At 28.6% G+C, this 15,015-nt stretch overlaps 1 protein-coding gene across 9 annotated transcripts in view; it reads right to left on the bottom strand.

The window, feature by feature from the left end:
- LOC129971156 (coiled-coil domain-containing protein AGAP005037-like) overlaps nt 1-15,015 on the bottom strand; it is a 383,974-nt gene that overhangs the window by 119,990 nt on the left and 248,969 nt on the right. For all 9 annotated transcript variants that reach the window (XM_056084662.1, XM_056084663.1, XM_056084666.1 and 6 more), the window contains 2 exons: nt 10,425-10,463; nt 3,362-3,507 (listed from right to left, as the gene is read on the bottom strand). In XM_056084662.1, coding sequence (XP_055940637.1) covers nt 3,362-3,507; nt 10,425-10,463 — 185 coding nt within the window. The remainder of the gene's footprint in view (nt 1-3,361; nt 3,508-10,424; nt 10,464-15,015) is intronic.

Raw genomic sequence — 15,015 nt, 5'->3', positions numbered from 1 at the left:
AGGGAGTAAATTGTCTTATTAAAAATATTGATCTGAAAATTCTTATTCTGCATATATAGCATTTAACTAATACAAGCAGCATTTGATACATAGTATTGCCTTCTCACTTTTTTATTATTTCATTCCTTTTTTTTTAAGGAGGTTGGAATTTCTTTTCCCTATTTCTATCAGCAATACTTTGTAGCAGTCAAAATGTTAGAAAATAAATGATAAAATGATGAAAAATGTTCAATAATAAAAAAGGGAAAAGTTGGAAACTAGTTAATAATTCGCGACATTAGAATACTGAATATATTGAATATTACGACTTAAAAATATGCAAAAATACTTTTTAGATTTAAAAATACTACCCGAAAAAGAAAGTATATATAACAAAAATAAACACATATAAAATCAACTGGAAGAATTTGGTGCTGCCATCTATTAGATATAATATGTATTATAACTATTATTGTGCTCAATAAAATATATATGATTTGGAAATAGTAGGTATTTTAAAGAATTTCGTGCACGAAATTTTGCATGAAATCATCAAAACTCAGGGACCTATAATTTACAAAATCAAAGCTCATTGTCTACAGTTTATAAAAATAATTTTTCAACTCAACGCAATGTGAAATGCATACAACTGTGGCGGAGTGTTATGAGAGAGGATATCAGAATGTTGCGTGTTTAAATCACGTTCGGGTCACCAATGTGACGGATTGTTATGAGCGAGGATAGAACCTGGGACCTTGTGGTTCGCAGCCCAGCAACATGACCACAATACAAAAGCAATTGCTCGTGTAGAGTAACTGTTAACTGGCTTATTAGCTTTCACCACACGACTGTTACCATTCATAGAAAAAAAATCGGGGGGGGGGGGATTCTAGAAAATATAAGTTAATGGCAAACTTTTTTTGGCGCAGAATATTGAGATGAAAAGACAACTGTCATTAAATTCTGTCTGAGATGAACTAAAGCTATTGTAATGCATCCCTTTACAAGCAAGTAAATTGGAACTTTTAATTTTACTGATATCTATGAAACATTTTCGTAAATTAACGTGAGCAATTTATTTTATTTTGTAAATGAATAATTTTATCATGAGAATAGTTTTCCCCGACGAGAAAATATTCTCAATATTTAAAATATTGAGAATATATTCGGAAAAAAAACAGAAAGAAAAAGAAGGTAGAGTACTTTTAGAAAAGCAGAGTACTTTTCAAAACACCGTCTTAGTTTACGGTTATTTTTTGAATATTTGCAGGTAAAAGCTATTTTCAGTAGTAAACTATTAAAGCAAGCACTGATGGTTTTATGTTAAATTTTTATGCCGGTTTTGATTTTTGTACAACTTTTTTTGTATGCGACATGCAATGAATAGGGAGTAAATATACTGCCGTTCGCAGATCATAAATTAATTTTCATAAGATTTTACAATTGAAACCAACTAGAAAATAAATCTAGAAATTATTATAAACTGGATGGGGCCGTGGGGGAAATGAAGACAGAGTTCACTTTATACCATTTTCTCTGTAGCAGACCATCATCAAGGGTAGCGACGTCATCCGAGCATTCTTAATATAACAATGGCTTTCCTCAAGTGTTTTCATTAATAAAGATGCTATCCCTCACCTTTCAACCAAAAATTTGCGTAAAGCAGTGAATGTCATCAAAGATCAAATTTTTACCTTCAAAAGACGAACACTTGAGCGTGTTTTGCCTCGCAGTATAGGTTAGAAAACCAAATATGCATTTTGCATGCCTTTTCTTCTAACCAATTGGAACTAAAATTTGTTACATCACAAAAAAGACAACAATTTAATGACAAGATCGCATATCAACTTTTATTTTTCGAAGTTGATTTTTGAAGTTGATTTTTCGAAGTTGATTTTTGAGTTATCTCATGTACATTTCACACGGATTAGTAGACTGACCAATAGGCAGTTTTCGTGCAGATATTTATGTAGATCTATACTTTAAATACTAAAACTGTCAGGTAAATTTTATTTATCTATCTCTGCATTTGAGGCTATTGTGTTTAACTTGCATTTTCAGACTGACAAACGTCTTTTGAATGGTTTGCATTCAAAATTTTATAGAAATATATAAATTTAGTTTAAAGACTTCATTTCAAATTTCGCTTATCCAGCTCAAAACGTTTTTGATTACTCACATTCACAGACGGACATAATTCTAAAAATTTGTGTTTTCGCATTTCATTACGTTCGATGTGGCAATTCATTAGAATTTTATATTCGAATTTTATGACAGTTATAAGATTTTTCTATGTAGGGTTTGAATACGGAAAAATAATAATACTCTTGTTATACTTTTCCCATGCAGATAAAAGTAATGGAAATAAAAATAAATGTTTTCCATACTTAATCCTGTAGTTTTAACTGAGTATTATGATTCCGTTTTGTTTCAATAAAAAACAACAGACTCTACCCCTCTTTTTTTATTGAAGGAAGCTGTAACGTCTATTGTCCTTTTCTCTTGTAAGGGCTGATCAAGAGGAACAGAAGAAATGACATAGTTAATTTTTAAACGAAATAATTAACTTTAACCAAAACACTTACCTCGCTAAGCGATGAATACTGTATTCATAGAAGTTGTTTGGCTAAAACTGAAACAATTTTACATGGCTTCGCTATCCGAGCAAAAAAGGCAGCCTTCCAATATCTTTCTCACCATATCAAACACGTGAATATCACACGATAAATGATGTTACTTATGTTTCAAAACTACACAAAAGGACTACCAGCAGGTCGTTTGCCATGTTTGCCGTACAATGTAATTACAGTAAATATTCTTGGTACTCTGTTGTCATTCGCCGATGCATTTCTCGAATTCTAACAACTCCTGCCTCTAAAAAAATGAATAACACATATTGCTTTTCATTAATCCCAAATAGGACGCAGACACCGATTGCCTGCAGGACGATACTTTCCGCAGGTTAAATTACCCTGGCCAACCGCTAGCATGTATCATAAGGTTCCTCAAACTTACAGAAAGAAAACTCATGTCTTAACAGGTGTAGTGTTTCTTACTTCCCTTTCTAATTCTACATACTTTTTTTCGTCACATTGACAAAACAATACTTCAAATTATATTTTGTTTTCATTTGATTCACCCTTATATAAGTATTTATTCAAAGGTATATTTTTTAACAACAGTTCACTATAAATATATGAATGCCAGCAATTAAGAACTTTGACAACGACAGGGAACATGGAGCAAATTTGAACATCGTAATTCAATTTTTTTGAAACTTTAATGGAATCTTGTTTAAAACTTGTATGTTGAAACAACTGTGCTTTTATTAAACTGTTGGTAAACAAGCATATCGTGTGAAATAATTCAGTGTGTGACTCACTTCCATGTCCGCCGGGGGTCTTGCGTCGTGCAGGATTGTGGATTCTTGTGGCTGGTGGTGCCGCCTCCCCTGGGATCTTTTGCCCGAGTGTCGGGGACCTCCGTTCGCCCCTTCTTCGGACCAATCGCCGGGACCGCGAGACGAGCCTGCCAAAGAAAGAAACAAAAACGATCAAGTCACCTGGTGTGTAATCCTAAATCTAAAAATATCGATAATATATAAATTATTTTTATGGTCGTAATTACATTTCGTACGTTTTACATATAAAATATGACTTCTTATAATATTTATATTTTTCTTGTAGAAAATAAATGCATCTCAGTGCATTCGTAGAAACAATATTTCATATATAATACACACCATTCGTATCTATAACAGAAAATCTCAGCAACGTCTGTATGGGAAGGCGGAGTAGAAAAATATATCCGCCCTTTCGATCGGCATCATTATTGAATGAACATATTCCAATATCTCTTTTGATCAAGTATTTTTAATATTAAAATTGACTGATTTATCGGTGTATGAATAAAACTAAGCATGAATTACAATTTGTTGTCTGTTCATAAACTTCATGTTTTATTTAATTTTTTTAATTGGATTGTAGCAAAGATCAATGAGTCGAGATCTGAATTTTTTTATTATTGTATATTTATGCTGATTCATTATATTCTCACTTCATGAACTAGTTGGTAATTATTGCTAATATTTTCTTTCGGTATTTTTTTTTATATTTGTCTTTGTATTTTTTTCTGTTAATGGATCTTTATTTCTTTTCATTTAATTTTAGAGATTAGTTCTGACGTTTGTTCGTGAACTTAGGAATAGAGAACGCTATAAATAGCAAGGAAGCAAAGGTTAGCAAGAAAAGTTCTGCGATGGAGGATCAAACAAAACATAGCGATATTAAACAAAATTATCATTATTCAGATAATAATAATCAACGAAGAAGAAGAGAAAGAGAAATTCAAGAAGAAAGTGAGGCAAAATGCAACTTTACATTGCAACTTTATTATACATTGTTAACAGGATATTATTAACAGGATTACAGGTCTTTCAGATGGAAACATCTGCTAGTTACTTTAAAATGTTCTTTCTTGGTTGCTACGTAAATTATTCTAATTACTCTGTTCAGAATACAAAAAAATTCAAGTTTTTTTCTACCATCTTGTTCCTGACTCTAATGATTATTTGAAGAATCATCTATTAAATTAATTAATTAATTACTTTCGGAATCGAATCTTTTTTATTCTAAAGCTCAAGCCTAGATAAAGGATTTGAAATCACAAAATGAAAGTGAATCATAAATTATTTCTGCATATCATCTCGATAGAAATATTTATTTAACCATGAAAAATGCATGCAGGATTTCAAATTTTATTTAATTTTTAAACATTATTTTAATAAACAACTATAACAAGCCAAATATCAAATTATGCAAAACCATTTAAAAGCATTAAAATAGAATAAAATTGTATTTTCCTTCTGCTGTGTCCATATCTCGGAAAAATCAACTAAGCGAATACTAAAATATGAATCACTCTAAGCAACTATTATTTTTAGTAGGGATTTAATTTTATTTTTGTCAGATCCTTGCACTGGTTGCCTATTTCGAAACCAGAACAAAATTTTAAAAATGATAAATTATTGTAATTTGCTTAAAAATTTGGATTTATTGAAAAAAAATTACTTGGAAGTGTTTTCTTTAACCCTTTCTATATGTGTGGGAAGTATATTTTTCATCAAATTCATCAATCTTTGCGTGCAGTTATATCAGTTGGCATACATTCTCACAAATGTTTCAATAAAAAAAAACCCTAAATGTCCCAGTTTCTTATCTGACTTAAAATGATGTGTCTTTATTTGTTATTTCGTTAATAATTAACGAAATTAATTAAAGAATCAAGTTATATTTATGTAATAAACAGAATGAATTCCCTTTCTCAAATCTATCTCGATTCTAAAATTATTTTAATACACCAATACTAGAAAAAAATGGTCCTTTAAGGGGTTAAATCAGGAAATCTTAATAATTTTGTAAAATTTATACAAATCTATTAGTTAAACAAAATTACCTATTTTAACCCTTTCTAGGGCCGTGGGAAGTATGCTTCCCACCAAATTTATCAATCTTTGTATGAAATTATGTAGGTTGGCATAAGTTCTGACAAATTTTTATGTAAGTCAGAAACTTAGATGCTTCAGTTCTTTATCTCAGACAAAATGATGTGTCTTGATTTGTTACTTCAATATTAATTAATCATATTAAATTTATCTAATAAGCTAAATGAATCCCTTTTCTTATTCTAATTTCAAGCCTAAAAATATTTTAACATAATATGACTAGAAAAAACTGGCCCTTTAAAGGGTTAAGATAAATTCTTTAAACTTTTACTAATATCTATGGATCAAACTTAGATATTGTAGAGATAATAACAGCAGCAAAACATGCCTACTTTTGAGTTAGTAGATAGTAAAAATGTATAAAAAATTTTGGCTTAAGATTAACATTTCTCTCAGCGATATTGCTACTTAGCAAAATAGAAATAAAAAGAATCAGAAAATAATTAAATCGTAGAATATTTTTACGTACGAAATGTTTTTCTTAAATTTTACAGCATCAATGCAAAATAAAACTAATACTTCACTTAATATTTTAAGCGCTTATAGAGTGCTATTAGTCTGAAGTTATACTTGGAACAAACAAATTTCAATTTTATTTATTTTAACCATTTAAAATTTAATATAATAACGTAAAAATAGCTATTTTAGCTTTAAAATTTTTTTAGATTATTAAGCTATGTTAGATAAAATACCATAAAAGAATCTTGTAAATCATTCAACAAAAACTACTTTCCTATATAAATGAAATAAATATATGTTATCAAAAATACTTTCAGTTTAACTGATTTCTCAAGATTTAACATTACACTTTCCATCCATGAAACCAGAATAAAACATCTTCTAGATTCAGCCTTCCAAAATAAAGAAGAATCACGTATTCTCCAAATTGTAGTGGACCATTCTTGCGCAACCGAATCAACGCAAGGAACGACGAAGGCACTGGAAGGAAGTGCCTCACGTCGGATGGAAATTGTATCAAAATATTCTTATAGCTTCGGTGAAAACGTTGAAGTGGCATAGCGAAAGGAGAAAACGTAAAGATGAGTAGTAAGCCTAACATTTTGAGAATGTGTTCGTTTCAATCAATCCAGCGAAATATTTATATAAAAAATATGTAAAACAGAGAGTGATTGTTGGAGCTTTGATTACTTAAATTTTTTTTTTTGGAAAAGAAAAATTATGCTATATTTTATAGATGGAAATGATCAACGCTAGCTGAATTTAAAGAAATCTATGGCATTTTTTTATGCTCGTTTGAATTTATTATTAGAGGAGGATTTCTGTCTAAGTAGACTAGACTAGACTAAATAGATCATTGGACTAAGAGAAACCAGCAGGCAGGTTGATTAAATAATGTTATTAACCTAACTGCAAAGGAAAAAAAAATTAGAAATCCTATGAAATATAAAAGGGTAAAAATTCCCATTTTTGAAAGTATAATTCGCCAACTTCAGTCTGTTTCATTACGTTCACTAAGTAAATACATAATTTTTAAAACGTCAGTGACTGTTTACTGCTTCACATTGTGTAGAAACATCGCAATTGCGTAGTCATAACAAATAATTTTAAATGTATATTCAGATAGAGCTATTAAAAATATCTGAAAGAGATAATTAATATGTTTTTAATCTAAAAATGCGTTAAAATGTGAATTGAAATTTATCGTAAGTTTTTTCGAAAATAATTAAAAGACGAGCTTCATAATGTGCTCGACATAAGGCCTCAAAATGTTTAAATAAGTTATTTTTTTATTGATTGCTATTCTTTTTACATTATTCTCTTGTAACTTTTGTACCGCTGTTTCAAATAATTTCTAAATTAATGCCATTATTCTAATATTTGTTGAATTTGTATCAGACGTTTATTGACAATATATTCTACTATATATTTTAGCTGTGCGAAAGCCTATATCGACAAAAGAAGCAATTCTATATGAATAATGTGACTGTAGACTTTAGCTATCTGTGAGTATTTGAATGTATCTGTGAGCAAGTTATATCTCTCGATCATCTCACCCTCAAAAACTGTAAAACTTTGGAAAAGACCAGATGTGAAAGTATAATATTATAATGTGTGCATTTTAATAAAGAAAGGTTTTGACTGATCAGATTCTTATTTTTAGGACTTGCACATGGATGTTCTGGGTTTAATAATATAGTAAAGAAAACCGGATATGAATTTAGCACACGTCTTTTTTCCAACCGAATGAAACCAAAACTAGACAAAAGCCACAATTTTATTAACAAGATAAGATATGAAATTTCCTTTATTTAAATCGTTGTGCTTTTGAATCATCGCGTTTCAAAATGCATGCAAAATTACAGACAGCCAACCCTTTGTCGAATTTTGTTCAGTATTTGACAACTTTTTGTCGGTTTGTAGCAATCGCTTTGATTTGCACTCAAACAGCAAGCCAGACAGACTTTTTGTGAATGAATTTCCTTCAAAATCTTATAGAAATCCATAAATAAGATATAAAAACTGCATGCCGAATTTCATCTATCAAGTTAAAAGCGTTTTTGAATTATTTAATTCATAGTCAAACAGACAGACAAAATTCTAAAAATGCATTTTCAATTTCATAGAAGACTGGAAGAAAAAATTCTTCAAAATGTCTTGTCCAAATTTTTTGACAATTACTATACTTCCTTTACACAAACAAGAAAGGAAAAATAAATTGTTAAACTGTTACTGTTAAAAATTGTTAACTGTTAAAAATATATATAGGTGTGATTTTTATAGATCGAATTCTAAAAGACGTCTCCAACTTTTTCATTTATTATATGTCTTTAGCCTTACTATATTAAAAAAAGCACTTGAAAATAGTAAAAACTCCATCATCGTATTACAACACATCTTTCATGTCTACATAGCAGCAGTTTAGAAAAGTCTAGAGAGTTCGGTCGCATTTCTGTGGCCCAACGCACCATAGATAAACTGTTTACAGCATTAAACATAAAATGCAATTTTAGAGGACTTGGATAATGGTTTTTTGGAAAGATGAAACTATTTTCAAAGCTGTCTAAGGACAGAATATGCTCCAACTTTTGCTATAGTTTTATTTATTTCAAAAAAAAGTTTCGGTTTTTATGAAATGAAATCTTCTTCTTTCTTTTTTTATTTAACTAGAAATATTTGGTCCTTCCTCTTAAAAAGTAAATTCTCTGATAGCATATTTTTTCAACAGTTTCAAGGCGCGTTAGGGTTAAGTATTATCTATACTAATAATAAGGATAAAAATATTTGTATTTGTTTGTTTATGTGAGTACTGGCGGCATTCTATACGCCAGATTGTGTATGACCTAGTGCTACCAAATTTGACATATTATATTATACATGAAAGAATATTTTGAAAGTTTAATTTGGAAAACTAAATATTAATATTTTTTATTATTTTTATCACTTTCAAAAATATTACAGGACAAAAATTATTTTTACATTGTTTTATCTTCCAAAAAACTATCTTTTCAATGACACTAATTTTTGTTATATAATTTTTATCCTATTTTTAATTAAATTTTACTAGAATAATTGAATAAGGTATATTTTTCAAAATATATTTCATTGCTAAAATGAAATTCGAAACTTTTTTTATTGATGATGCTAGATTACTATTTCACCATGACTTTTTGTTCCAATGTTAACAGGACAAAAATGTAAGAAGTTTCAGCTTATTTTTTCATGTTAAGTAAGTTTCTGTATAAAGCATCCCTTAATTTTTTTAAATTTGTTGTATTTACAGTAAAGGTTTATGCCTTAATTGTAAATACAATAAAAAATTTTTCTTCAGAACTAAGGAATGGTGGAAAAATTTTAAGTGAATTTATTTTTAAATACTATACTAACTTCCTGTGATATATTTATTTGCAAAATCATACAGATAGAAATGCAGATAGAAATTACACAGAAACAGGGATATGCATAACACAATGAACAGAACGATACAAGACATGCAAAATAGTATCTGGCTATTAAAATATAAATTTTAAGAATATTTTGTTGATAAAACCTTTAAAATCAAGTTACATGAAATTTTCAATAGAAATTCATTTCATGGAAACAACTGGTCGTCAAAGGCAGCAAGTTTTACTTAAAAATATTTTTTTTTCATGTAAACCGTTAAAATACTTCACAAAGTTTTTATATAAATTTTTTATTGCTATAAAAATAAAAATATATAAAAAAGTGAAATTCATAAATAATTGAGAATTGACAAAAATCTAAATAACTTTATAAGTTTCTTTTTTTTTTCAATTTTGATGGTAAATATTACGGTGATTTTAGAGATGGGTTAGATCTGATTAATTAACTAATAAATTATAAATGTTTCAATATATAGAAAAGTATATTTTAACAATAGTATTACATTTCTAATCAAATAAAAATATTAGAATTTTAAATCATTTTTATTGTCTCCAAGTATGGTAAAAAAGTTAATTAAGATGAGTATACTATAAAAGTTTAATTACATTTTGCACCATTCTTTAAAGATGAGTAAATAAAGAGAAAAAATAGATTTCGATTAACTTTATGAATCATTTCGTATATTCTGAAGATTAATACAAAATACGATTATTAGAAACCTTTGTTACGATTGATACAAATGCAATATTGGTGCAAATTGTATTCTCAGTTTAGATAAAAATAAAGATGAAAATGACGAGTACTTTATGTTATTATAATATTTTACTTTATGTTATTATATTTCATTCAAAAGACATGAAAGTATTTAAATTCCGAGAAATGCTTGGTATATCAGCTGATTATTAAATAAAATTCAAAATTTATTCAAAATATGTGATGCATTTATTTAAAGAATTGATAAGAGTATTGAATATTTAAGAAGGGATGTGTAATATATTGTATAGTCCATTAATAAACATTTTGCGATCACACACAAAAAAATAACATCATATTTAAGGTTACATAAGAAGATTCTTACCAGAAGAGCGGCCGCCTCTCCTCCCATTACCCCACCTACCTGTAAAAGAAAAGCAAGTATACAATAAATAACATAGTAGAACATCTTTTTGAAAATATATAAATCTCTATAAAGCATTGTTAAAATATTTTATAATCACGCAATCTTAAAAGTGTATTTTAATTAACATATAAATGTTGATCTCTTTATTTTAATCTGTACTTATTTTATTATTGATTTTAATTCATTGTTAGATATGTAATGGGTCACCAATTTTCTTAAATTCACTGGCATGAAGAAAAGCTAAGAATATAAAAGCGGAGAATATTACATTTCAATACTGACTGATTTTTCATCGTTCTTATTTATTTCAAAATAAGTAATACTTATAAATTCTTTTCAAGAATTCCTTTATTTCAATACAGAAATTATCACCGAGGTATCGTTGAATTCTTCAAAAAGAAAAAAAAATATTTTGTTTGAAATAATTACGAGAGAAAATAATTGTAGTCTTAGAAATATGTTCCTATGCGTCTTTTTCATGAAAACTTAAACAAATGACAGCGGTTTCAGTAGATTTATTTATCTGACAAAAGAATAAAAAGCTCTTTTAATTATACAATATCATTAAACGCTGTAAAAATACATCTAATTAAAATTAATTGCTTTTTCTGATGCCAGTCTAAGAATGAAAAATTTAATTAACTTAGTTGCGGTTAAAGAAAAGAAAAAAAAAGAGTGATAAGCCGCTTTCTTGCTAATAAGCTATGCATATTCAATTCACAGTTCAATAAATATGAAAATATTTAAAATTGTTTTGAAACTACTTTATTTGAAACAAACCTCAAAATCCAGACTTATTCGCTTGTTATTTTCTACAAAATGGGCTGTCTAGAAATTATTTTTAATAAATATTTTCTCATATTTCTAGAATAAAATTCAGCTTTTCGATTTAATGTCATTTAATACTATAAATTAAATTTCTTTCCTTTAATTAGCTAGAAGTTTACTTTGTGAAAACAGATATCAATTACAGATATCAATATCAAACAGATATTAATATCAATGAAAGTCTGTGGCCTGATTTTCTTCTTCATTATAAATCAAAGTATTATTGATGTATCAAAAAATGATGAAAGTTTTTCAGTGCAACATAATATAGTTTTCCTAGAGAAATTATAATTACTTTGAAATAAATACAATAAAAATCAATAATTGCAAAGAGCTTCATAAAAAAACAAATTCAATTGTTATTGTACTGTGGTCATAAAGAGTTAAGAAATCAGAAAACCAATTCAAGCTAAAATTTCATAGAAATAACTTCGAAAATCCAGTTAACAAATTGTTTTTGTGTGAAAGAATCTTTTTTATTTTGAATCTTATTATAACTGAGTAGAGATTTAAGAACAGTATAAATTAATCATAAATAACTTCACATATCTACAAAATAAAAATGTTTCATATTGCACTAAAAACAATCAATACTATTTTGTGATTATCAGTATATAGAATTTCCCAATACCCTTTATAACACGAGAAGAAGTTTAAAAATACTCCTATTGATGTGAAATTCCATTTTATATTTTGGGGTATAGTAACAAAGACAAATTTGTTTTTTATATATGAAATATTAAGAAAGATTAAAAATTACTTATGGGATCGTAAACATTTCATTTACATTTTTTATGCTAGATTGTAGCAAAGATCAATGAGCTGAGTTCTACAACTTTCATTACTTAAGCCTGCATTTTAGGAGTTCATTTGCAAAGGAAATGCGCTTAGTTATTAAAACCAAACAGAACTGGAAGTGTTTATGAAAGCAAATAATATGCTGAAAAATTGATATCAGCAATACCATTCAGAAAAATAAAATAAAATAGTTCTTTTAACTGCAACAAAGGGCTTGATAAAAAACAAATGGAAAAATTTCCAGTTGTAAGTATTTTACGAGATCGCGGTTCCATGTCGTAATTCTAGATATTCTCTCTTCACGGGACTTTTGGAAGTTATTTTCATTATTTTCTTTCGGATTTTTAAAATTTTATAATTAATAATGCATTTTTTTGTTAACAGATCACAGTTTGTTCCATTCTTACTTAAAAGATTTTTTTTTTTTTTTTTTAAATTTGAGTGTTCGAAAACCAAGACAGTAGCAATTATGAAATGAGACAATCATATTCGAGATACTGCTAACAAGATAATAGCTCATTTAGATGGGTACATATTACAGTTATTTACAGAAACTTTAAAACAATTTACGTTATAAAACAACACTATATAAAAGCAGAATATTTCTCTGTATTTTATTATTTATACTATTTATGTTTGCCAAATTTGAGATGCCATAATAGAAAAATACGACTATTTGGGGGAGGGGGGAATTAATCTGATAGAAATCTGCAAATTTGATGCGTAAAGATAGCATTCCAAATTTCATCCTTCTAGCTCAAAGTGTTTTTGAATTATTTTTGTCACAGATAGAGAGACAGATATATTCCAAATTCGAAACGCAGAGAGGTCTAAAACACGGAGATTCGTAAAAATCTCGAGTTCGAATTTTTTGCATTTACTATGCTTGCTCTATACTACGTATGCGGGCAAGTAAGAAGAGATACATCCGATGAAGAGATTATTAAGCCAAAAGATTTGTTATTCAAAGGGAACAGAATTATAATGCTACAGTGGTACAGCTCATGTATTAACATCTAACAAAGAGGTAAAAAAAAAACCTACATATACAAGATCTATACTCTATAGTGAGTGTGTTGTGATTTTCTAATGAACTATCCGGTTTTAAATCTAATATTTTTAGTCTACACAAACACAGCTACACTATAAAATTTACAAACACAGACAATTAGGTTAAAGAAAACAGTATGGTGGAGGGATTCCACCGTTTCCAACTGAAAGCCTTCGGCGTTAGCGCAAGGGTTGCGCATAGGGAAAAAATCGACCTCAGGGTGCAGGTCTCCCGTTCAACCGCTTGTCCTCTGTAAAACACCACAAGGGGGCGCTCTCTGCTCAAGGGGAAAAATAGGTACTGCAACTCTTATTTTCATAAGTTAGAATTGGAGTAATGGATTTAGAAATTTTATGGTCCTAAGCAATACGTATTCTAAGGTCCCACTTATAATAATTGGTTAATTTAGACTCATATTTTAGAACATTTCTTACCTAATCAATATATAAAAGATATATTTTAGTTAATTTTTTTATTTTTGAAATTTAGGAAAATACTTATATTCATTCATTTAATACCCATATCATTAAAAAAGAGTTAAAGTAGTAAAATTATTGGATAATTAATCATAATTATTATTTAAAAATTTCCTAACTGACAAATAAACGTTATTTATTATTATGACTGATTGTAATTAAATAATAAACTTCAGACAAATATAACATAAAAAAAAATCACAATTTTACAAGATTGCTCTAGAGGTTAATTTATATGCAGTTGATTTAACATTCAATAAATATCCAGTTAAATTAATAATTAATATTCTAATATATAATAGAAATACATGATTCATTAATTATACTAAAGTATATTTAATATTAACTTGAACAATTCAACATTAACATATAATGCAATGTTAATATTTTATAATTTATAGAATTTGTATTTTTTCCACCAGATTATTTATTTGGCAATTAGACTAATAACATTTTTAATTTGCCTTCCAGCGGCACCTCCTCTGCCCATTGGCCCTAGGCAGCTAGCTGCCTAATCCTACATTCGCTACAGATTATACCTCATAAATTATCCTCCAAGTTGAGAAACTTTCATTAGCAACCACAAAAATAAAAAAAAATGAATAAAAATTCCTTTAAAAAAAAGAAAAGGAATGTTCCTGATCTCTTAAATATTTCCCCAATAATTTACAAGTTTTGAAGGTCCATTTTCGCGATCGATGCCCCGAGGTGTCCGGGCACGCACTGGCTGAGAAATTGGGCGCTTTCTATACTCTCCAGATGCAGCACCCATCAACGTCAGAGTGAATTACGGTTTAGCTTAACAAATACCACTCGAAATTACTTCCGCGGAAGTAATTTTGAGTGTGTCTGACGAGTCCATTAAGATGGGAGAGTTGCCGGTAATAAATGGCGGAAAGCAAAACCTTTTCTATTGATTGCTGCGATATAAATTAATTTTTTTCAATATTTCCTTCCAGTATTCAATCGGTTCTTGCAAGTTTGTCGTTACTTGCCTCAATCAGTGTATAAGTCATTCAGCTTACTATGATTGGTCAGATTTTATTGATTTGAATCTGTTGGATAGAATTCGCAGATTGAAATAAAAGCAAACACATTTCCAATTAAGATTATGCTAAATTAGGAGTTTCTTTATAATAGATTCTAAATAAATACAATTTAAACACTAACCATCGTTGGCAACTAGCTGGTTCATTGAAAAATGAATTCTATTTATACAGAGTTTATACTCGGCCAGTTATAAGACGGCAAGTAGGCAATTCATGCGTAGAAAGGCTGAAAAATTCTGTTCTGTTAATGGCAAGTAATTGTCCAGACGGGACAGCACCATGCCGTTGTATTGTATTTTTCTTATACTGCGTTTATAAAATTTAGCAGGGTTTTTTTTTGGCGTGAA

This window comes from Argiope bruennichi, chromosome 6, assembly GCF_947563725.1.
Source record: "Argiope bruennichi chromosome 6, qqArgBrue1.1, whole genome shotgun sequence".
Taxonomy (NCBI): Eukaryota; Metazoa; Arthropoda; class Arachnida; order Araneae; family Araneidae; genus Argiope; species Argiope bruennichi.
The sequence above is the reverse complement of the archived record's forward strand: the minus strand, read 5'-3'. Positions and strand labels throughout refer to the sequence as shown.